Below are 23,343 nucleotides of genomic sequence, written 5' to 3'. Positions count from 1 at the left end.
TTCCCACTGCAGGACAGGCAGCATGTATCCCTCCCACCCTCCCTTCTCAGAAAACTTGCCTGACAGAGTTGTTATTTTTTGTATTTAAAAAAAGCCTTTATTTAACTACACAAGTCAGTTAAGAACACATTCTTATTAACAATGACGGCTTCCTGCGGGGAAGGGGGGTGGGATTAAAAATAAAAAATCTATTAAATAAAAAAWTAGGACAAAACACACATCACGACAAGAGAAACAACACAACACTACAAAAAGAGAGARCTAAGACAACAACATAGCATGGCAGCAACACATGACAACACAGCATGAAAGCAACACAATATGACAACAACATGGTAGCAACACAAAACAAGGTACACACATTTTTGGGCACAGACAACAGCACAAAGGTAGAAACAACAATACATCACACAAAGCAGCCACAACTGTCAGTAAGAGTGTCCATGATTGAGTCTTTGAATGAAGAGATTGAGATAYAACTGTCCAGTTTGAGTGTTTGTTGCATCTCGTTCCAGTCGCTAGCTGCAGTGAAGTGAAAAGACGAGCGACCCAGAGATGTGTGTGCTTTGGYGARCTTTAACAGAATGTGACTGGCAGAACGGGTGTTGTATGTGGAGGATGAGGGCTGTAGTAGATAWCTCAGATAGGMGGGGTGAGGCCTAAGTGGGTTTTATTAATACSCATCAACCAGTGGGTCTTGCGATGGGTACACAGAGATGACCAGTTTACAGAAGAGTATAGAGTGTCGTGATGTGTCCTACAAGGAGCATTGGTGGCAAATCWGATGGCCGAATGGTAAATGACATCTAGTCGCTCGAGAGCACCCTTACCTGCCGATCTATAAATTACTTCTCCGTAATCTAGCATGCGTAAAATGGCAATCTGAATRAYGGTTAGTTCGGCAGCTGGGGTGAAAGAGGAGCGATTACGATAGAGGAAACCAAGTCTAGATTTTACTTTAGCCTGCAGCTTTGATATGTGCTGAGAGGACAGTGTACAGTGCAGTGGCACAAAAACCTAAAGCCACACACATAGAACAACACAGACCAGTGACAATTTGCCTTTGGCGGCAGGAAGCCTAGCGGTAAGAGCATTGGGCCAGTAACCAAAGGGTCACTAGTTTGAATCCCAGAGCCGACAATGTGAACAAACTGCCAAGGCACTTAACCCTAATTGCTCCAGGGTAGCTGTTGATATACTCTCCAAGAGTGTCTCATGGGAGTTGGGATATACAAAAAAAAGAAACATTTCCAATTCACATATGCATATAATACACACTTGTAGCCTACATATGTGAAATAGGACAAATATAAGCACTCACCAAATGTGTTTATTTATTKTTTCATACAGACAGTATCTGACACTTACTGGTACAAGTACTCCTACTCATATYTTAATACATTTGCATTTGACCAGCCATTCCTTGAGTTATTGTTGCATTGGAGATAAGCAACACCAGACAYAGTATTAAAAATAAAAAGCGCACATAAGATGTTGTTGGTAGAATAGCTGGCATTCAATCATCACTTCATGATATTTGATGCTATGAAATATGCATTACATTATTACTTTAAAAAAAATAGGCCGATGGTGATAATAAGAGATTTATTTAGGCTAGCCTATTTGTCATATTGAATTAATATTCATTACCCAATATCAGTCATTGACAAAAATGACCAATAATGCAGTTTTGTAGTTGGCCTGTTTGGCTATAAAACTGATGAAAATGTCATATTTATTTCCAATGTTTTTTCAAACTCAGAATCAACTTGTTTTCAGCATTTGTCATGATATCCGAAATATATAATTTCTTCTAATAATGAAATTACAAGGAGCATGCCTTCAGGGGATCACTATTCAATATCTATAGCCTATATTTTATTATTCTCAAATAAAGTGAAAAGCATATATTCAGTTCATGCATTTGTAAATTGATCAGGTTATGAAAATAATTGCTAGGTTGATTATCCAAATTCTGCATGCTGTTTTGTGATTATAAAAAAACTCAAACCTAATAAGGTGTCATATTTACAAACGAAACAGTAAATACAAAAATCTGTAAATGATTGACATACATAGGCACACAATAAGTTGTGACATTGGCTTTGGTCATGTGGCCAACAGTGCAGCTGTAGTATAATTCGACACATTCCGGTCTGTCCAGTGACTACTCACTGCATCCCGTGCCTATGTATTTAACGGTTTCTGATGCGCTCGAGCTGGAACATGGCGCTCTACTTTATGCAACGCACTGTTTTATCTCTGCGGAAGAATACTCAAATACACTGGCCAGTGTCTGTTGACGCTGGAGAAATTGCAGTTGTTTTTGAGACGGCGCTTCTCATTGGATACAGTGGACCTGCAATATTCTGCTCATTGTACGGGAGCCCAGGATTGGCTACGTTGGATCTGCAATGCGTCAAGCAATGGCGCCTAATATTACCCGAGTGGTTTAGGAAAACGGTATGGCCGGACAGTCTACTTTGTATCACAGATCATTTTGTAATACTATAATTATTGCTGTCGACAAGACGTTTTTTTCAGTCTGTCTAGTTCCTCAAAATCATACATCCTCATCTGGCAGGGGCTCGATTCGTTTTTTGGGAGGAATGGTGGTGATCGGAGATTGGTCACCGCAAGCATACACGGAACTATTTACTTTTAGTCGCGGAATTGAAAATGACAGGTGTATCAATGAGGGAATATATAATTAAAATATTAGAAATCCTGTGCTGATTGAGTCTATTTTGTGAATTAAACTACTGCATTCAAACTAAGATTTACTTTTAGGCAATAATKTCGCAGTCTGCAACAATTAATATGTCCCAGGCATATTCACGGTTTAATCAGTCTATGGAAGTGAGTTTGTGTGCCCATGCTCAAGAATAAATAAGCCAAACTAAATCATACAATTTGCATTCAATAGAACAGGATTTTAGCAGCCTAAAATTATGCGATTCCTAAAATTCTACCTCTCCAACAAACCACAGGCGCGTTCGAGATGACGTCATATTCATGCGACTGTTTACACGCAGAGCTATCAACATGGCACTATTTCCAGCTTTTGCAGGATTATCAAATACAAAAGCTGAGAATGCACCTAAAGGTAAGACCCACAAATGTTTATTTATGTTTAGTGGATGTGTCAACCAGTTAGCCACCGTTCTGTGACGGCTTTTCAAAGAGAGATCTAGTGAAATTAAACCTAAGTGTAACGTTCCTGCTTGAAAGTGTCCGTGTCCTAGTTTTGCTAGCTTGTTAGCTTCATTGGTCACAACACAATTATACTATAGCTAGCTAAGTGTCTTTGCTCGTAACATAACATCCCCCAAAATATGCATCCGTAGCTATAATTTGATAAACATTAACGTTAGTTACTCAGTGGTTCTACACCTGCATTGCTTGCTGTTTGGGGTTTTAGGCTGGGTTTCTGTACAGCACTTTGAGATATCAGCTGATGTAAGAAGGGCTATATAAATACATTTGATTTGATTTGGTGTGGCCAAGTGAGTAAGCATGATAAACAATGTACCTACACTCACTTACTGTAGGTCAGCAGTGCATTGGCCCATCGGGCCCTCACCATAACCTTAATCTAACTGTACTATATAATGTCCTTATAAAATTCAACTCTAAACCCATTGGCACAATGCGATATGACAACTCTTTGACATAGAACTATTTTATCTTTAGTGCATTTACTGTATCAGTGGGCTTCCTTCTGAAAAAAGCTGTCGCCAAACCTGATTAATTCCTGTGCTTAAAAGCCCTAGAGAACTGATTGCGATTGATTTGACATTCCTCTTCTCTCTCCTCAGAACTAGAATGGCTGAGCAATCAAAGTTTCCGCACTGACGACGCTCTTTCTCTTCACCAACGAGCTACTGAGAAGGCCAACGAAACACAATCGGCAGAAACAAGGTGTTATTATCATACGTGTTTAATCGTTATTCAATTATTTCCCTTTCACTGTGACTCAATAGTATTACATGCTCCATTGTACAGGAGACAGGATAAGGCATTCTGCCCCTTTGAGAAGCACTGGAGGTTTTATTGAGTAGCTTTGAATTTTACTACACAATTATAAGAAGTTTACCTCCAAATATCTTATACTTTTGTGGGAACATATGATCTGTAGTTTCACCCCAAAATCAACAGCTTGTGATATTTGTACTTAAATGTATACTACTAACATTTCTCAGCAGACTCGTTATACCAGAGAGGGAGGATAAGAATGACGTCCAATCCAACAAGAAGAAAAAGAAGGAGAAGAAGAAGAAGAAAAAGAAGAAGCACAAGAAGAAGAGTGGAGAACCCTCTCCAGCAAGCAGTGGCTCAGATTCAGATACTATCTACCCCAGTGACCTCTTAAAAAAGGCTGAGAGCACTCCTCCCAGGTATGACCTCACTAATTTTGTTCCCAGTGACACCCAGGATACATGCTCTAGTAGGAATATATATGATCAGTTTTGCAATTTATATCATAATGAATAAGAGTGTTTGGACAGGGGGGGATTGATCCTAGACCAGCACTCCTACCGTAAGATGCTTTTTTAAATACTTGCCCATGGCTGGTATTACTGTAGTAGTTGTTCTGTTTTAGGGTGTAAGTGTTGCCAGGTAGGAGGGAGATTCATTGTCTGTGGCTCAATGGATTAGGGGAATTATACTCTGGGGGTCTTGGCTGACTGCCAGTTGGAGTAGCTCTTCTTGCCTCAAACTCTGAATTCAACTGCGACAGCAAGCCTGGCTAGTCTCTGAGCTGCCAATGAAATTACCCCCCACCCGTACTCTTACCCTAACCCTAACTTTAACCCTAAAACTAACCCTTAACATAATTCTAACACTAATTCTAACCTTYACCCTAAACCCCCTAGAAATAGCATTTGACCTCGTGGGGACTAACAAAATGTCCCCAGTTGGTCAAATTTTTGTTCGGCTTACTATTCTTGTGGAGAGTTCTGGTCCCCACAAGAATAGTTAAACACGTCCACACACACACACACACACACACACACACACACACACACACACACACACACACACCTGTCTCTCTTCCTTCAATTCAAGGACTGGCTCCTCCAAATTATCCTAATGTTGCCATTATTTTTTATCTGTACTGTACTGGCAATATTTAACGACTAATCTGTTACTGTACTGTCAATGTTTAACGATTATGTGTGTTTTATGAAAAGCTTTCTTATCAATTTCCATTATGGCATCATGTTTGTGTGAGGTAGCACCACTAACCCTATATTGTCTTTTGTTCCAATCATGAAAACGCTGGCTCGCTACGTCACCCACCCCTCTTTAGAGGTGTGGCCTATACTCTGCATTGATCCTGACTATCTCTGTCTGTAGTGAGGAGGCGCAGTTTCAGGTGGAGGGGTCTTTTGTGTGGTTGGATGACCTCCAGACCCCCACCGATCGGCCCTTCTGCGTGGACAGGAGAGCAGACCGTGCCAACTGGGAGTACAAATCACTTTACAGAGGAGATATCGCTAGGTAGGTAATCTTCCTTCCACCTCCGCTGCACCACCTTCCACCCTCCGCCTCCCCACTCTAACACCCCTCACCTCTGCACCACCACCATTACTGCCATCTCAGCTCTGGTGTAGCTGTCCGTCAGCCATCATCAACGCACTCTTACCCTGTCCACACCATTGAGCTGGACAGAGCTGAGCTATACTGCACTGGCCTGGCTGCGCATCCACCACTGTTGCTGGACGCGCGCTGGAAAGGACAATGCGAAAATAACCATACGGTTCAAGTTGGCACGATAGTGTTGAAAGGGTATCTGTTGGCCAGCAGTGTTTAGTTTACCCCCCAGCCTGGTTCTGCTCCCAACGCAAGGTCAGTCAGAGAGGGAGTCAGTCAGCTCCATTACAGTACACATCATCACACGGGGGTTTGGGTGGCCAGAGGGTGGGGGCGGGGTTGGGGGGGTGATAATAAAAGCTGCYCAGAGTTTTCTGTCTGCAGTGCTGCAGTAATCCATCTCTCACAGGTGGTTTTACTACTTCAGCCCTCTGACTGCCCTCAGCCCGCAGTCACAGTCAGGGTGCTGAAATCAAAGCTTTTAACTGCTGTAAATTCCTTCCTTCCTGTCAGAGCGCACTCTATGCCCTACATAGTGAGTTGAATAATGACGTGCCTAGGATGTACGCTCGCCGTGGGGTATATATTGTTGCCATACGTACAGTGCATTCGGGAAAGTATTCAGACCCCTTTTCCACATTTTGTTACATTACAGCCTTATTCTAAAATTGATTAAATAGTTTTTRCCCCTCATCAATCTACACACAAATCCCCCAAAATTATTTTGTGCAAATTTATTATAAAACCACCCCAGAAATATCAAATTTCCATAAGTATTCAGACCCTTTACTCTGTACTTTGTTGAAGCACCTTTGGCAGTGATTACAGCCTTGAGTCTTCTTGGGTATGACGGTACAAGCTTGSCACACCTGTATTTGTGGAGTTTCTCACATTCTTCTCTGCAGATCTTCTCAAGCTCTGTCAGGTTGGATGGGGAGCATRGCTGCACAGCTATTTTCAGTTGGCTCTGGCTGGGCCACTCAAGGACATTTAAAGACTTGTCCCGAAGCCACTCCTGCATTGTCTTGTTTGTGTGCTTAGGGTCGTTTTCCTGTTGGAAGGTGAATCTTCACCCCAGTCTGAGGTCTTGATCACTCTGGAGCAGGTTTTCATCAAGGCTCTCTGTACTTTGCTCCGTTCATCTTTCCCTCGATCCTGACTAGTCTCCCAGTCCCTGCCGCTGAAAAACATCCCCACAGCATGATGATGCTGCRACCACCATGCTTCACRATAGGGATGGTGCCAAGTTTCCTCCAGATGTGACACTTGGCATTSAGGCCAAAGAGTTGAATCTTAGTTTCATCAGACCAGAGAATCTTATTTCTCATGGTCAGAGTCCTTTAGGTGCCTTTTGCTAAACTCCAAGCAGGCTGTCACGAGCCTTTTACTGAGGAGTGGTTTCCGTTTGGCCACTGTACCATAAAGGCCTGATTGGTGGAGTGCTGCAGAYATGGTTGTCCTTCTGGAAGGTTCTCCCATCTCCACAGAAGAACTCTGGAGCTCCATCAGAGTGYTCATCGGGTTCAAGGCCCTTTTCCCCCGATTGCTCAGTTTGGCCGGGCGGCCAGCTCTCGGAAGAGTCTTGGTGGTCCCAAAGTTCTTCCATTTAAGAATAATGGAGGCCACTGTGTTTTTGGGGACCTTCAATGCCACAGACATTTTTTTGGTACCCTTCCCCAGATCTGTGCCTCCACACAATCCTSTCTTGGAGCTCTACGGACAATTCCTTTGACCTCATGACTTGGTTTTTGCTCTGACATGCACTGTCAATTTTAGAATAAGGCTGTAACAAAACAAAATGTGGAAAAAGGGATGGGGTCTGAATACTTTCCGAATGCACTGTACACTATATGGACACCCCTTCKTATTAGTGGATTTGGCTATTTCAGCCACACCAGGTGTATAAATCGAGCACACAGCCATGCAATCTCCATAAACAAACATTGGCAGTAGAATGGCCTCACTGAAGAGCTCAGTGACTTTCAACATGGCACTGTCATAGGATGCCACCTTTTCCAACAAGTCAGTCAAATTTCTGCTCTGCTAGAGCTGTCCCGGTCACCCGTAAGTGCTGTTATTGTGAAGTGGAAAAGTCTAGGAGCAAACACGGCTCAGCCGCGAAGTAGTAGGCCACACAAYCTCACAGAACGGCACTGGCGGCACGTAGCGTTTAAAAATCYTCTGTCCTCAGTTGCAACACTCACTACCGAGTTCCAAACTGCCRCTGGAAGCAACGTCAGCACAATGACTGTTTGTCGGGAGCTTCATGAAATGGGTTTCCATGGCCGAGCAGCCGCACACACGCCTCTGATCACCATGCGCAATAACAAGCGTCGGCTGGAGTGGTGTATAGCTCGCAGCCATTGGACTCTGGAGCAGTGGAAGCGCGTTCTCTGGAGTGATGAATCACGCCATGTGCCAGTCCGATGGACGAATCTGGGTTTGGCGGATGCCAGGAGAACGCTACCTGCCGAATGCGTAGTGGCATAGTGAATCATGGTTTGGGGCTGTTTTTCATGGTTCGGACTAGGCCCCTTAGTTCCAGTGAKGGGAAATCTTGACTCTTCAGCATACATGACATTCTTGACAATTCTGTGCTTCCAATTTTGMGGCAATAGTTGGGGAAATGCCCTTTCCTGTTTCAGCATGACAATGCCCTGTGCACAAAGCGAGGTCTATACAGAGACGGTTTGTCGAGATCGGTGTGGAAGAGCTTGACTGGCCTGCACAGAGCCCTGACCTCAAGCCCATCTAACACCTTTGGGATGAATTGGAACGCTGACTGCYAGCCAGGCCTAATCGCCCAATATCAGTGCCCGACATCCCTATTGCTCTTGTGGCTGAATGGAAGCAAGTCCCTGCAGCAATGTTCCAARATCAAGTGGAAAGCCTTCCCAGAAGAGTGGAGGCTGTTATAGCAGCATATGGGGACCAACTCCATATTAACYCCRATGAGTTTGGAATGAGATGTTCAACGAGGAGGTGTCCACATACTTTTGGCCATGTAGTGTCTTCTTTTAACTCKGTTTGCTTCTGAGTATAGTTGTCTTCATTAGCATATTTCTAAGTATGTGTCTATATAGGTATGCATGTCCACAGAAGCGGTGTAGTAGGACCCACTGATCTTTTTATTAACTACACAAGGGCAACAAATTGAGTTTCAGATGATATCGGGTTTAATGTGTAGTCAATACACACACACCACAGCAAGTTAAGTGAAATGTGATCAATATAGCCATGATTGGACTGGTGCTTGGTGTATTGCTGCAGAGGGACTTCCTTTTTGGAGGAGGTCAGGTGACGCAGACAATTCTGTTTATTTCTTCTTTTCTCTCTCTTTCTCTCCCTGCCCTCCCTTACTGAGCTGCACCCCAGTTCAAAACGCTCTCAATACATTGCTGTTTCTCTTTACAGGGATTCTACATATGACTGTAATGATTGTAATGTCTTTAAAGGTACAAAAGGAAAGGCTCTTCCTCTCTGGGTTTGGACCTGCGGTCTCAGGCCGTGAGCTGGGCTGAGTCTGGCCCAGAGAAGAAGAGAGTGGACAGGAGACAGAGACCCAACCGCTACTTCTCCCCCACCGTCCGCCAGCTGCTGATGTCTGATGGCAAACCCACYCTGCCCAGACCTCCACAAGAGTGCACCACCACCACCTTACCCTTCATCCCTGTGCCCTCCTGTCTGGAAGGTGAGGCAGAGGGGGGTGCCTCTGCCAAAGGCCAGGGCTCCTGGGTCAACCCCCTGGGGGTGTATGACTCCTCCACCTCCCTGTGGCTCCAGGGGAAGGGGAAGGCGGAGCATGGCAYGGCAGAGGAACAACCTTCTACTCCCAGGGACAATGCTGCCGTCATGCTGGCTGAACGGGTGGAGGACTTCAACAGGAGGCTGAGGGAAACCCCCACAGACACACACACCTGGCTTCAGTTTGTCCTCTTCCAGGTATACTCAATGTTAAAATGCCATAATTACACACCACACCAATCAGTCCCTTCAAATCACATTACATTTTAGTAGGGCCAAGAGTTTTTCCGGGACAAAATTCCAGTCCCTGGCATGTATCTTGATACAACAAATCACATAATAACGTCCAGAACTGTATTACAGGACGAGGTAGCTGGGGCGCCTGGGGTGTTTGGTGACATCTCTGAGAACGAGACCGAGCGGCGGAAGAGGTCAGTGKGGGCGACGCTGGAGAAGAAGGTAGCCATTTTGGATCGAGCAGTGGAGAATAACCCGAGCTGCGTGGAACTGAAGCTGGAGCGACTGCGGCTCTGTAGGGAGCTGTGGGAGCCGGCAGCCCTGCTGAAGGAGTGGAAAAAGCTGGTGTTCCTGCACCCCAACAGCGCCCCCCTGTGGAGGAAGTACCTGCTGTTCATGCAGAGCCACTTCAGTACCTTCTCCGTGTCAAAGGTCAACACGGTATACGGGAAGTGTCTGAGCACGCTGGCGGCGGTGCAGGATGGGAGCATGGTTTCTCACCAGGTGCTGCCGGGCACTGATGAACACATGKTGGGTAATGGTCCAAGCCACATACTATATACTTTATATATAATAATGTTTGTATGAATAACTTATTAAGGACTTTTCCCCAGAGATAGCTTCTACATTATAGACAGAGGACTACTGAAATGTGCACTAACTCACAAACTTGTTCTGTTTGGTTGTGATGGAAAGTCATTGGTTTTTGCTTTCTCATCTTTTATTCACTGGCACATGGCTCGCAGAGGGTCTGAAACTTGAGAAGCATTAGCCAATGTAAATATTTGTAGAGGCGAGCAGAGAGCGAGTATTATGGTTCAGGTTTCCCCTTGTCATTGTGTCCTGTCCTGCTGCTGTATTGAACTGTATGTGGTTCATTATGCATGTTTGGACTGTGTCTGTGACCATAAGAGTTGAAGAGAAGAGTGGATTAGTTGTCATTCTATTGGAAGTGAAAGGTGCTGTTGTCTCTGCTGGAGTGTGTGTGTGCTTATGTATAGTGTTGTGAAAAAGTATTTGCCCCATTTCRMATTTTCCCTATTTTTGCATATTTTTCAAACTTAATWATCAGATCTTTAACCAAAACCTAATATTAGATAAAGGGAACCTGAGTTTGCAAATAACAAAAAAAGTMCTACTTATTTTATGTATCACATAACAAAGTTATGCAACACCCAATTCCCTGTGTGAAAAAGTAATTGACCCCGTACACCCAAAAAGTTACACTATTAATCATCTGGCCATAGAACATTCTTCCAAGAGTCTTGATGATCATTCAAGTGCTTCCAGGTGTTTTTTGGCAAACTTGACTCAACTTTTTGGATGAGATGGATCCCATTTAAGTCTGACGAAAACCAAACACTGCATTCCACAGTAAGAACCTCATACCAACGGTCAAGCATGGTGGTGGTAGTGTGATGGTTTGGAGATGCTTTGCTGCCTCAGGTTCTGGACGACTTGCCTTAATAGAAGGAACCATGAATTCTGCTCTGTATCAGATAATTCTACAGGAGAATGTCYGSCAATCCGTCTGTGAGCTGAAGCGCAGCTGGGTGATGTAGGAAGACAATGATCCAAAACACAAAATTAAGTCTACATGAAAATGGTTAAAAAGCAACACATTTGAAGTTTTGGAATGGCCTAGTCAAAGTCCCGACCTAATCCCAATTGAGATGTTGTGGCAGYATTTTAAACGAATAGTTCATGCTTGAAAACTCACAAATGTCGCTGAGTTAAAGCAGCTCTACKTGCAAGAATGGGCCAAAATTCCTCCACAGCCATGCGAGAGACTGATCAACAACTACAGAAAGCATTTSGTTGCAGTCATTGCAGCTAAAGATGGCACAACCAGTTATTGAGTGTAAGGTGGCAATTACCTTTTCACACAGGGGAATTGAGTGTTGCATAATATTGTTAATTAAATAAATAAATAAGTATAAATTTTTTGGGGTGTTATTTGTAAACTCTGTTCCCTTGATCTAATATTAGATATTGGTTTAAGATAGCATTCAGTATAAAAAATATAGAAAATCAGAAAGGGGACAATACTTTTTCACGGCACTGTATCTCCTTTAAACTCCTTTCAGAAGTCTTTGGTATGGATTTGATGTGGTTATAATCTGTCGTGACAGACTAAATTTAATTAGCTGGCTAGCTAACTGGTTATATGTATCATGATGTCATTGCCAGATGTCTGTGGGTGTGGCACAGGGCCTCGTTCAGTAGGCAAATGTGGAATTTTGCAGCTAGAAKTGTCATAAATAGAACTGACAAGATTCCTTTTCCCCAATGACTGACAATTATATCTGTTTTACACAGTACACATCTATCTGCAATGTTCTATAACATCTTTCATTCTCCTGAACAGACCCCTAAACAGGTTTGTGCTGCGTAATGTTTCTGACCACTGACAGGAGATGAGGAACAGATGGACTAGGGGAGAAGGAGGGTGAGAAAGGGAGAGAGGATCATGGATGTCCACTCCAGTGTCCATGCTGCTGAGCCATGATATGAGTACTACAGTCCTGGACTAGCCTCCTGGCCCTCTGGCATCTGCCCCTCAATTAGCCTAATGAATCTATCATCTAGTTAGACTAGCTGGCCAGTGGTCAGTCTGGGCTGCTGMGCTGGACATGGAACTGTCTTGTCAGGGCTTTAGCCTGCTGAACAATGATAAGGATGGGATGCACTCCAGGAGCATTTAGAGTACAGCCTTAATTTAATGAAAAATAATGGTAAGGTAATGAGAAGGTTTAAACAATCAGAAACAGAAGCGAGTGCCTCACATTCTTTAGCCCAGGGTTTCCCAAACTCGGTCCCAGGACCTTGCTTTAGCCCACGCAAACAGTCCTATCTGTTGACCACAGCTAAGTGTTATGTAAGGGTAGAAAAATCTGTTATGGATTTGATGTTATCCAGTGATTCTTCGCTTATTGAAATCACCTGGAATTTTATTGAACATACTGGAACTATTTAGGTTTATAGCTCAGCTACTGCAACTCATAGAAAATAGGCTAGCTGTTTCAGGTTCAACCATAGAAAATAGGCTAGCTGATTTATGTTCAACCATAGAAAATAGGCTAGCTGTTTCAGGCATAGAAAATAGGCTAGCTGATTTATGTTCAACCATAGAAAATAGGCTAGATGTTTCAGGTTCAATCCATGTATGTCATCACTCATGACATCTTTTGTATTCTCAACTCGACCTAATAGATACAGAAGCTCTTCAATTTTTGTGTGATTTTACTGTTATAAGATGATGGTCCCAGACTCCCTCTTGTGGTTGAATAGTACATATTTCTTGCATATCTGAAGCTGCACTGTGGACGGATCAAACAGTGTGGGAGATGTACGCCGTATGTACTAAAATTTGACCATAGCCTCTGRTTACATTGCAGTGTTGAGCATATATCTCCACCTGACCTCTGAGGGAGACTGTTGGTCTTTTTGACTGTTTGGTTCCTTTTAGAAAATYCAGACGGTCTCTGTACTGGCAGTACAAGGCAMGTAGCCTGGTCCCAGATCTGTTTGTGCTGTCTTGCKAACTCCTATGGCCATTGACAGCACAAACAGATCTGGGACCAGGTTACAAGTCAGGGCAATGTAACCCCAAATTAAAGGGAACATCTGCAGGAGACGGCTGCATTAATTATAACTTGATAATTATTCAGAATAATGAAGYCTACTGTGAGGGGCAATAAACAGCTTTTGAGAAGCTGACATATCATGTGACCTCAGGGATGTGCAGCTTTAATTCGCCTGCTGAATTTTTCATTCAGGGAAGATTATCTATCTGTTATTACTTTAAAAAAAGATATCTCTCACTTTCTTCCTATCATGAGATATCTCTCACCATCATACTATTTGAGGATCTTTCAATGAATTAATCTTTAAGAGCTCATACTAAACTAATGCACACTTGCTGGTTCTAATAGMTGGAACTGAACTGGGTGCTCTGTGTGAGGAATTATAATTAATGATGTGGTATTGTATGCTCTCTCCTCTCTCTCTGCAGCCATCTTCCTCCAGCAGTGTCATTTCCTCAGGCAGGCTGGCCACTCAGAGAAAGCTGTGTGTCTGTTCCAGGGCCTACTGGACTTCACCTTCTTCAAGCCAGACACTGTCAAGGACCTACCCACCAGACAACAGGTACACACACACACACAGTCATTCCCCAAGTTCCTCTGCAAAGAACACACATGTTCCAACACWTGTACTCATATACAGCTGGTAGCTCCCTCCAGAATAGACTGACGATGAATTGGTGTTACTGTATTGGCTGTTTATCCAAAGCCAGTGCACCAATGCTGTTTGTTTTTTGTCACTGGCATTAAAGCAGTGCTGGGGCCCTCCAGAGAGTGCCCTTCAGACTGGTCTGGGCCTTGTCACTTTACACACTACATGGAAACTTTGCTAAGGGGGTCGTTTTAAAATGCATGACCAGGTTTTAATAGAGACATTTTTTCCAGCAGTGGGACATTCTAATTCGAGAGAACACATAATGGCCTGTTGCTCTTCTGTCAGAAATGCTGCAGTGGCTCACAGCTCACTGTCCTCCCAGCACCAGCAACATTACATAATGGAGAAATAATTCTAAATGTATAATACCTCAAATGAAGCAAGGGCATGTTGCTATGTGTGTGTCCGCATGGTAAACACAGCATTAGCTTTCATTAACTGTTTTAATTGATCAGGGTTGTATTTGTTGATGAGAGACCGTCCCTTAACACTACGTCTCTGTTCCAAGGCCTATACTAGCGTAGCGCTATAATGAAGCAATATGTATTGGCTATGCATTTCAAGTGGTATGGATAGTGTGGCTATTGGAAAATAGTCTAGGTCAATTGAGCTTTGTATTGTTAAGATATCACACCATACAGGATTTCTGTACCGAATTTGGAAGTACACATGCCCAAAGCTCTGTCTGTCTTTTGTCTCAGAGACAGTGATATTTAATAAGAATGTAAATAGGTTGGATCCCAACGCTGCCACTAAATCTAACATTACTATATGGATATATAAAATCCTTCAGCTTTTGGATTCGTCACCAAGTAATTAGAAGATCTCCTTTTCAGGCAAAATAAATTAATCTTAACGATGACGAGAGAGACTCCATGTGGCTGTACTCTGTAATCATCTGATTATTAGAAAATGATCCAAGCAATGTGTCCTCCAGAAACGAATGCAGTATTAAACAGGACCACCTTTTATTCCACACTGTAATGAGTTTCTGCTGTTCTCCATGGAGGTCTGGTCTGCTGATCACTCCAGCACTGTGTTGACAGCAGAGAGAGGCATGCACTACCATGGAGGGACTAATTCATTCCATCTAGTTATTGTCCTGCAGGCTGTCCTGCAGTTCAGTCTGTTGTTCTTCCTGTCAGGGGAACTGCTGACCTCAGCGCAGATGGAGACAACTGCCCATCAACCCATGAAACATGATATGTTTACAAATTATTACATTGTTGAAATACCCAACATTCCCTCTCCTCCACCKTCTGTGTGATTGTACAGTATTAATTACTGTAGTATTGAGGGATTGATATAAATATCTSTGTTGTATTAAACCATCCCTTTGGCCTTTGCCCTTTGTGGTCCTCCAGGTGGAGTTCTTTGAGCCATTCTGGGACAGTGGGGAGCCCCGTGTCGGGGAGAGAGGGGCCAGGGGATGGAGAGCCTGGATGACCCAGCAYGAGAGAGGGGGCTGGCTCCAACCCAGTGAACAAGGTTAACAACTTTATAGCCTTGTCTGTACTAAAACCTGTGCTAACACTACATGGTTGCTCTTATTTCTGTGTTATAACACTGTAATTACGCTAGTAGCAGCATAACATTAGGATGTTTTGATGACGTAAGTCATAGTGTTGTAATGTTAACCTTTGGAACCTCTGTGTGACAGATGATGGAGATGAAGAAGATCAGGAGGAATTGGAGGTGAAGGATAAAACCTGGCCCAAGTGGAGGATCTGGTTGGATGTGGAGACGTCACGTGAGGCCATCCATTGGCTGCCGTGGAGGCCGGACAAAACCAAGGGCCAATCGGTGGAGGACTGTGAGGACCCGGACCGACAGGTATTGGCTGTGATTACTGGTGATAGRGGTGCCAAAACTGGGATATATCTACCATTACAAAATGGGTTCCTACTGTTGCTATTTATGTCTTACCACTTGCCTGCATGTGTGTGTTCTATGTAGGTGCTGTTTGATGACATTGGGCCGTCTATGATCCGGCTTGTCCGCCCAGAACTCCAGCTATGTCTTCTTCTGTCCTTCCTGCACTTCCTGGGTCTGCCTGCTGACACTTCGTGTTACAGCGCCCCCTCCTGTAGCCTGCTGCTGGATGATCAGGCTCTACTGGGGGATGTTCACCACCCTGACTCACCACTGACCTCCTATGCCCTCCCTGTTCCTGGGGTCAGCCCCGTGGGTCACATGACCTCCCTGCAGGGTGCCAGGAGGGGGGTGGGGCTGTGTAAGCAGGGGGAGGAGTTTGTAGACAACGTGTTCCAGATGGTTCTGCCTCTGTTCTCTGCTCAGGAGAGAGCTGTCCTCTCACTACACTGGATCCAGTATGAGAAGCTCAAGGTAAACCCAGGTTACCCCAGCTATAAGCTTTAGAGCCAGGCAAGCATATGCTCAGCCAAGTTCAATTACTTTGGTAATCYTGAAGGAATTTTAAGTTAATTGTAGTCAGGATGAAATGTACGTATTTTCATTCCATTTTATTGCTGAACTTTGTGTCCTTCCCCCTCTCATTCTCCATTGAGATTCTTCCACTAATGCTCATGTCTCTCCTGTCCTTCCTCTGTATGTAACATTAAGGTGCTGAGGTGCGRGCGCGGCAGGAACAAGAAGCGTGTGAAATCCCAGGGGAAGAGGAGCAAGCGCRTGGCCAAGCGSCTGCTGAAGGAGCCAGAGAACCGGGGCCGCCTCAGCCTGTGGAGGGAGTACGCCCACTTGGAGTGGCTGCTAGGGAATTTGGACGAAGCCCACAAGGTGTTRGACACAGCCCTGGGACTGGGCGTGGCAGGAGGGCTGGCAGACCCTGCCCTGTGTGACCTCTGCCTGCTCTACGCCCAGCTGGAGGTGGAGGAGGCCTGGCGAAGGGATACGGGCGGGGCAGGGACGATTGTTAGGACCGCCATGTRTTCACCAGCGGTCTATATCCTCACCAAGCTAGCAGAGGGTAGTTCGTATGCCCCCTTCTTGGGACAGTTGGCTCCAGTGGCCGTGCTGAAGGCCAGGAAGGCCTATGAGCAGGCTGTGGTGAGCTCCCTGCCTGGGCTGGAGGAGGGGGCCGCGGGGCAGGGGCAATCCAAGAACTCCAGGCGGGTCAAAGGTCTGGTGGGGTGTTACGCCCTATTCCAGTACCTGACTGTGGGGGTCGATGCTGCTGATGCTGTCTACAACCTGMCCAGGAAGAGGCTGGAGCAACACTCCAGTCTGTCAGCCCAGGAGTCAGCTAGCAGTGAAGTTATGTGTGACATACAGACACTGAGCTCTGTCTCAGAGTGTGAGGCCCTGGCTGTCCAGCAGGTGGCGCTGCTGCGCTACCACACCAGCACCAACGTYTACCCACTTAGCCATATCAGACTGGCGCTGACCTCGGCCCTGGCCCACTTTGCCTCCAGCACTTCTCTGTGGCAGTTGTATGTGCAGGTGGAGAACCGCTACCACAGCGCCGGCAGGGCTCGCCGCTTCTTCCACAGCGTGACCAAGGCTAGTGCCAGTGTCGTGCCACGCCTGTTCGCCATCAGCGCAGAGCAGCAAAGGAAGCAGCTAGTGGACTCTGTTCAGAGGTGAGAACACTGAAGATGAAGGCTCTAATCAGTATCACTTAATCTAATGTCAATAACAGAACACACAAACACAAAAAAGGAATAGAACTACTGTAGTAGCTCACATTTAAATTCATTTTGTGGAAGTTTTTTCATTAGTTATTGTTTTCTTCTTGGCAGGTCTGGTTGTTATGGCGACACCCTCTCCACCCTGCCAGAGAACGGCCTGAGCAATCGTATCCGCACGCTGTTTGAGAATGCCATAGCAACAGAGCACGGGGTCCACTGTCCGTTGCTGTGGAGGATGTACATGAACTTCCTGGTAAAAAAGACGCCTCTTTAAAACATGAACTTCCTGTTAAGACACCTCTTTAAAACACCCTTAAATCATTGCAGTTATCAGAACCTCAGGTTTGTTCCAACAGCCGAGGGATGAAGGAGACTTGGAAGTATGGCTGAAGCTGGCGTCTGGTGTTTTGTTCTGTTGTAGCTGACGTCTGGTGTGTTGTAGCTGACGTCAGGTGTTTTGTTGTGTGTTGTAGCTGACGTCTGGTGTTTTGTTGTGTGTTGTAGCTGACGTCTGGTGTTTTGTTGTGTGTTGTAGCTGACGTCTGGTGTTTGTTGTGTTTGTAGCTGACGTCTGGTGTGTTGTAGCTGACGTCAGGTGTTTTATTGTGTGTTGTAGCTGACGTCTGGTGCTTTATTGTGTGTTGTAGCTGACGTCTGGTGTTTTATTGTGTGTTGTAGCTGACGTCTGGTGTTTTATTGTGTGCTGAAGCTGACGTCAGGTGTTTTATTGTGTGCTGAAGCTGACGTCTGGTGTTTTTTGTGTGTTGTAGCTGACGTCTGGTGTTTTATTGTGTTGTTGTAGCTGACGTCTGGTGTTTTTATTGTTGTGTTGTAGCTGACGTCTGGTGTTTGTTGTGTTGTAGCTGACGTCAGGTGTTTTATTGTGTGTTGTAGCTGACGTCTGGTGTTTTATTGTGTGCTGAAGCTGACGTCAGGTGTTTTATTTGTGTGCTGAAGCTGACGTCTGGTGTTTTATTGTGTGCTGAAGCTGACGTCTGGTGTTTTATTGTGTTGTAGCTGACGTCTGGTGTTTTATTGTGTGTTGTAGCTGACGTCTGGTGTTTTATTGTGTGTTGTAGCTGACGTCTGGTGTTTTATTGTGTGTTGTAGCTGACGTCAGGTGTTTTATTGTGTGCTGAGCTGACGTCTGGTGTTTTATTGTGTGTTGTAGCTGACGTCTGGTGTTTTTTGTGTGTTGTAGCTGAGTCGGTGTTTTATTGTGTGTTGTAGCTGACGTGTGGTGTTTTATTGTGTGCTGAAGCTGACGTCTGGTGTTTTATTGTGTGCTGAAGCTGACGTGTGTGTTTTATTGTGTGCTGAAGCTGACGTCTGGTGTTTTATTGTGTTGTAGCTGACGTCTGGTGTTTTATTGTGTGTTGTAGCTGACGTCTGGTGTTTTATTGTGTGTTGTAGCTGACGTCTGGTGTTTTTATTGTGTTTGTAGCTGACGTCTGGTGTTGTGTTGTAGCTGACGTCTGGTGTTTTGTTGTGTTGTAGCTGACGTCTGGTGTTTTATTGTGTGCTGAAGCTGACGTCTGGTGTTTTATTGTGTGTTGTAGCTGACGTCTGGTGTTTTATTGTGTGTTGTGCTGACGTCTGGTGTTTGTTGTGTTGTGTAGCTGACGTCTGGTGTTTTATTGTGTGCTGAAGCTGACGTCTGGTGTTTTATTGTGTGTTGTAGCTGACGTCTGGTGTTTTTTGTGTTGTAGCTGACGTCTGGTGTTTTATTGTGTGTTGTGCTGACGTCTGGTGTTTTATTGTGTGCTTAAGCTGACGTCTGGTGTTTTGTTGTGTTGTAGCTGACGTCAGGTGTTTTATTGTGTGTTGTAGCTGACGTCTGGTGTTTTTATTGTGTGCTGAAGCTGACGTCTGGTGTTTTATTGTGTGCTGAAGCTGACGTGTGGTGTTTATTGTGTGCTGAAGCTGACGTCTGGTGTTTTATTGTGTTGTAGCTGACGTCTGGTGTTTTGTTGTGTTGTAGCTGACGTCAGGTGTTTTTTGTGTGTTGTAGCTGACGTCTGGTGTTTTATTGTGTGCTGAAGCTGACGTCTGGTGTTTTATTGTTGTGTGAAGCTGACGTCTGTGTTTTATTGTGTTGTAGCTGACGTCTGGTGTTTTATTGTGTGTTGTAGCTGACGTCTGGTGTTTATTGGTGTTGTAGCTGACGTCTGGTGTTTTATTGTGTGTTGTAGCTGACGTCTGGTGTTTTGTTGTGTTGTAGCTGACGTCTGGTGTTTTGTTGTGTTGTAGCTGACGTCTGGTGTTTTGTTGTGTTGTGCTGACGTCTGGTTTTATTGTGTGCTGAAGCTGACGTCTGGTGTTTTATTGTGTTGTAGCTGACGTCTGTGTTTTTATTGTGTTGTAGCTGACGTTCTGGTGTTTTGTTGTGTTGTAGCTGACGTCAGGTGTTTTATTGTGTGTTGTAGCTGACGTTCGGTGTTTTATTGTGTGTTGTAGCTGCGTCAGGTGTTTTATTGTGTGTTGTAGCTGACGTCTGGTGTTTTATTGTGTATTGTAGCTGACGTCTGGTGTTTTGTGGTAGCTGACGTCTGGTGTTTTGTTGTGTTGTAGCTGACGTCAGGTGTTTATTGTGTGTTGTGCTGACGTCAGGTGTTTTATTGTGTTGTGTAGCTGCGTCTAGGTGTTTTATTGTGTGTTGTAGCTGACGTCTGGTGTTTTTATTGTGTATTGTAGCTGACGTCTGGTGTTTTTGTTGTGTTGTAGCTGACGTCTGGTGTTTATTGTGTGTTGTAGCTGACGTCTGGTGTGTTTATTGTGTGTTTGTAGCTGACGTCTGGTGTTTTGTTGTGTTGTAGCTGACGTCTGGTGTGTTGTAGCTGACGTCAGGTGTTTTATTGTGTGTTGTAGCTGACGTCTGGTGTTTTATTGTGTGTTGTAGCTGACGTCTGGTGTTTTATTGTGGTGTTGTAGCTGACGTCTGGTGTTTTGTTGGGTGTTGTAGCTGACGTCTGGTGTTTTGTTGTGTTGTAGCTGACGTCTGGTGTTTTGTGGTGTTGTAGCTGACGTCTGGTGTTTTGTTGGGTGTTGTAGCTGACGTCTGGTGTTTTGTTGGGTGTTTGTAGCTGACGTCTGGTGTTTTGTTGTGTGTTTTGCTGACGTCAGGTGTTTTATTGTGTGTTGTAGCTGACGTCAGGTGTTTTATTGTGTGTTGTAGCTGACGTCTGGTGTTTTTTGTTGTGTGTTGTAGCTGACGTTGTGTTTTGTTGTGTGTTAGCTGACGTCTGGTGTTTTGTTGTGTGTTGAAGCTGACGTCTGGTGTTTTTGTTGTGTTGAAGCTGACGTCTGGTGTTTTGTTGTGTGTTGAAGCTTGACGTCTGGTGTTTTGTTGTGTGTTGAAGCTGACGTCTGGTGTTTTGTTGTGTGTTGAAGCTGACGTCTGGTGTTTTGTGTGTGTTGTAGCTGACGTCTGGTGTTTTTGTTGTGTGTTGTAGCTGACGTCTGGTGTTTTGTTGTGTTGTAGCTGACGTCTGGTGTTTTGTTGTGTTGTAGCTGACGTCTGGTGTTTTGTTGTGCTGTAGCTGACGTCTGGTGTTTTGTTGTGTGCTGTAGGTGTCAGAGGGAAGGTGGAGAAGTGGGAAGAGGGATCTTCTACAAGGCTCTACAGGACGTCCCATGGGCCAAGGTGAGCACAGTGACTGATGAAATTATGAAACGGTGATAATTAGTTAGCTCTTTGGTGTGTTTTGGTCAAAATTTATGACATGGTTTCTGACGTGTGTGTGTGTGTGTGCTCACGCGTGTCCATCCAAAGGGTTTATACATGGACGCGGTGCAACTCTTCCCTGAGCACGTGCAGGAGTTCCTGGACCTGATGACAGAGAAGGAGCTCAGACTGAGGGTTCCCATGGAGGAGGTGGACATACTGCTGGAGGACTGAGGCTCTAAAACCCTTCCCACAGTGGGCCTGGCTTCCTCAGACTCTCCACTGTGGATACCCGAAGTTGTGCAGTGACCAATAGAACAACCAAGTGTCCTCATGAAGAAGACCATTTTACTTTTCAAACAGACGTGTGAATAAATGATGTTACACTTATTAGTGTTAATTCAATATTTTGATGGATTGCAAATCCATATTTTTATATTTCCKGCTTTTTATGGATTCTTAATCCATATTTTGATGGATATAATATCCTATTTTTATGTCAAAGATTTGTTTTGAAACATATATTTTTTGAATGGACTGAAATAAACGTTTTGTTTCCTAATACTGGCCTATCAACKAGAAGGAGCTCTGAGCTTTCAGCCAATGTGAACCCTGAGGGATGCTTGTGTGCATTTCCTGCGTGGATAACGACATCATCACAGCTTAACAGTGTGGAAAGGAGCACACCTGAGTGTACACTTCAGAGCCGGGAAGAAGAGAGGAAACACACGAGGGTAGAGGAGCTTTGTATAGTCTTTTTAATGATTGTCCTTCAGAGTAGTAGAGCATCTACTCTGGCTGTCTCGGGTGAGTGATGCTTCTGATGACCTTTAACCTATGATGATGTTCCTCTGTCAGTTTACTGGATTGGCCTCTATCTACAACATACTACTCAGGCTATGATGTAATATTTCATTAGTGAAATATACAACGCCTTCGGAAAGTATTAAGACCCCTCGAATTTTTCCACATTTTGTTCGGTTACAGTCTTATTCTAAAATTGATTGAATAGTTTTTTTCCCWCATCAATTTACACACAATATCCCATAATGACAAAGCAAAAACAGGCTTTTATACATTTTGGCATATAAAAAACTGAAATCACATTTACATAAGTATTCAGACCCTTTACTCAGTACTTTGTTGAAGCACCTTTGGCTGCAATTACAGCCTCAAGTCTTCTTAGGTATGACGCTACAAGCTTGGCACATCTGTATTTGGGGAGTTTCTCCCATTTCTTCTCTGCAGATCCTCTCAAGCTCTGTCCGGTTGGATGGGGAGTGTTGCTGCACAGCTATTTTCAGGTCTCTCCAGAGATGTTCGATCGTGTTCAAGTACAGGCTCTGGCTGGGCCACTCAAGGGAATTCAGAGACTTGTCCCGAAGCCACTCCTGCATTGGCTGTGTGCTTAGGGTCGTTGTCTTGTTGGAAGGTGAACCTTCGCCCCAGTCTGAGGTCCTGAGCAGGTTTTCATCAAGGAGCTCTGTGCTTTGTTCCGTTCATCTTTGCCTCCATCTTGACTTGTCTCCCAGTCCCTGCCGCTGAAAAACATCCCCACAGTATGATGCTGCCACAACCATGCTACACCGTAGGGATGGTGCCAGGTTACTCCAGAACTGACGCTTGGCATTCAGGCCAAAGAGTTCAATCTTGGTTTCATCAGACCAGAGAATCTTGTTTCTCATGGTCTGAGAGTCCTTTAGATGCCTTTTGGCAAACTCCAAGCGGGCTGTRATGTGCCTTTTACTGAGGAGTGGCTTCCGTCTGGCCACTACCATAAAGGCCTGATTGGTAGAGTGCTGCAGAGATGGTTGTCCTCCTGTAAGGTACTCTCATCTCCACAGAGGAACACTGGTGCTTTGTCCGAGTGACCATCGGGTTCTTGGTCCCCTCTCTGACCAAGGCCCTTCTTCCCCGACTGCTGAGTTTGGCCGGGCAGCCAGCTCTCGGGAAGAGTCTTGGTGGTTAAAAGAGAAGATCGGGCAGCCAGCTCTCGGGAAGAGTCTTGGTGGTTCCAAACTTCTTCCATTTAAGAATGATGGAGGCCACTGTGTTCTTGGGAACCTTCAATACTGCACAATCTTGTCTTGGAACTCTACGGACAATTCCTTCGACCTCATTGCTTGGTTTTGGCTCTGACGTGCACTGTCAACTGTGGGACCTTATATAGACCGGTGTGTGCCTTTCCAAATCATGTCCAATCAATTGAATTTACCACAGGTGGACTCCAATCAAGTTGTGAAACATCTCAAT

At 44.7% G+C, this 23,343-nt stretch overlaps 1 protein-coding gene across 2 annotated transcripts; it reads left to right on the top strand.

The window, feature by feature from the left end:
- The first annotated feature begins 2,352 nt into the window (after window positions 1-2,352).
- LOC111963423 (nuclear exosome regulator NRDE2) lies at window positions 2,353-17,854 on the top strand. 2 transcript variants are annotated; one of them, XM_070443419.1, is made up of 13 exons: window positions 2,353-2,463; window positions 2,991-3,106; window positions 3,819-3,921; window positions 4,206-4,397; window positions 5,362-5,505; window positions 9,054-9,540; window positions 9,706-10,114; window positions 13,595-13,728; window positions 15,183-15,306; window positions 15,479-15,651; window positions 15,775-16,164; window positions 16,402-17,378; window positions 17,538-17,854. In XM_070443419.1, exons 2-13 carry the CDS (start codon window positions 3,016-3,018, stop codon window positions 17,698-17,700), a joined length of 3,387 nt encoding a protein of 1,128 aa, XP_070299520.1. In that variant the 5' UTR covers window positions 2,353-2,463; window positions 2,991-3,015; the 3' UTR covers window positions 17,701-17,854. The 2 variants fall into 2 exon arrangements, with proteins under 2 accessions (XP_070299520.1, XP_023842619.2); XM_023986851.2 differs by having other exon boundaries at window positions 2,355-2,463; window positions 4,203-4,397; window positions 17,538-17,853.
- Window positions 17,855-23,343: the final 5,489 nt, after the last annotated feature.

This window comes from Salvelinus sp. IW2-2015, linkage group LG4q.2 (assembly GCF_002910315.2).
Source record: "Salvelinus sp. IW2-2015 linkage group LG4q.2, ASM291031v2, whole genome shotgun sequence".
NCBI lineage: Eukaryota > Metazoa > Chordata > Actinopteri > Salmoniformes > Salmonidae > Salvelinus > Salvelinus sp. IW2-2015.
This window is presented reverse-complemented; position numbering and strand designations above follow the sequence as displayed.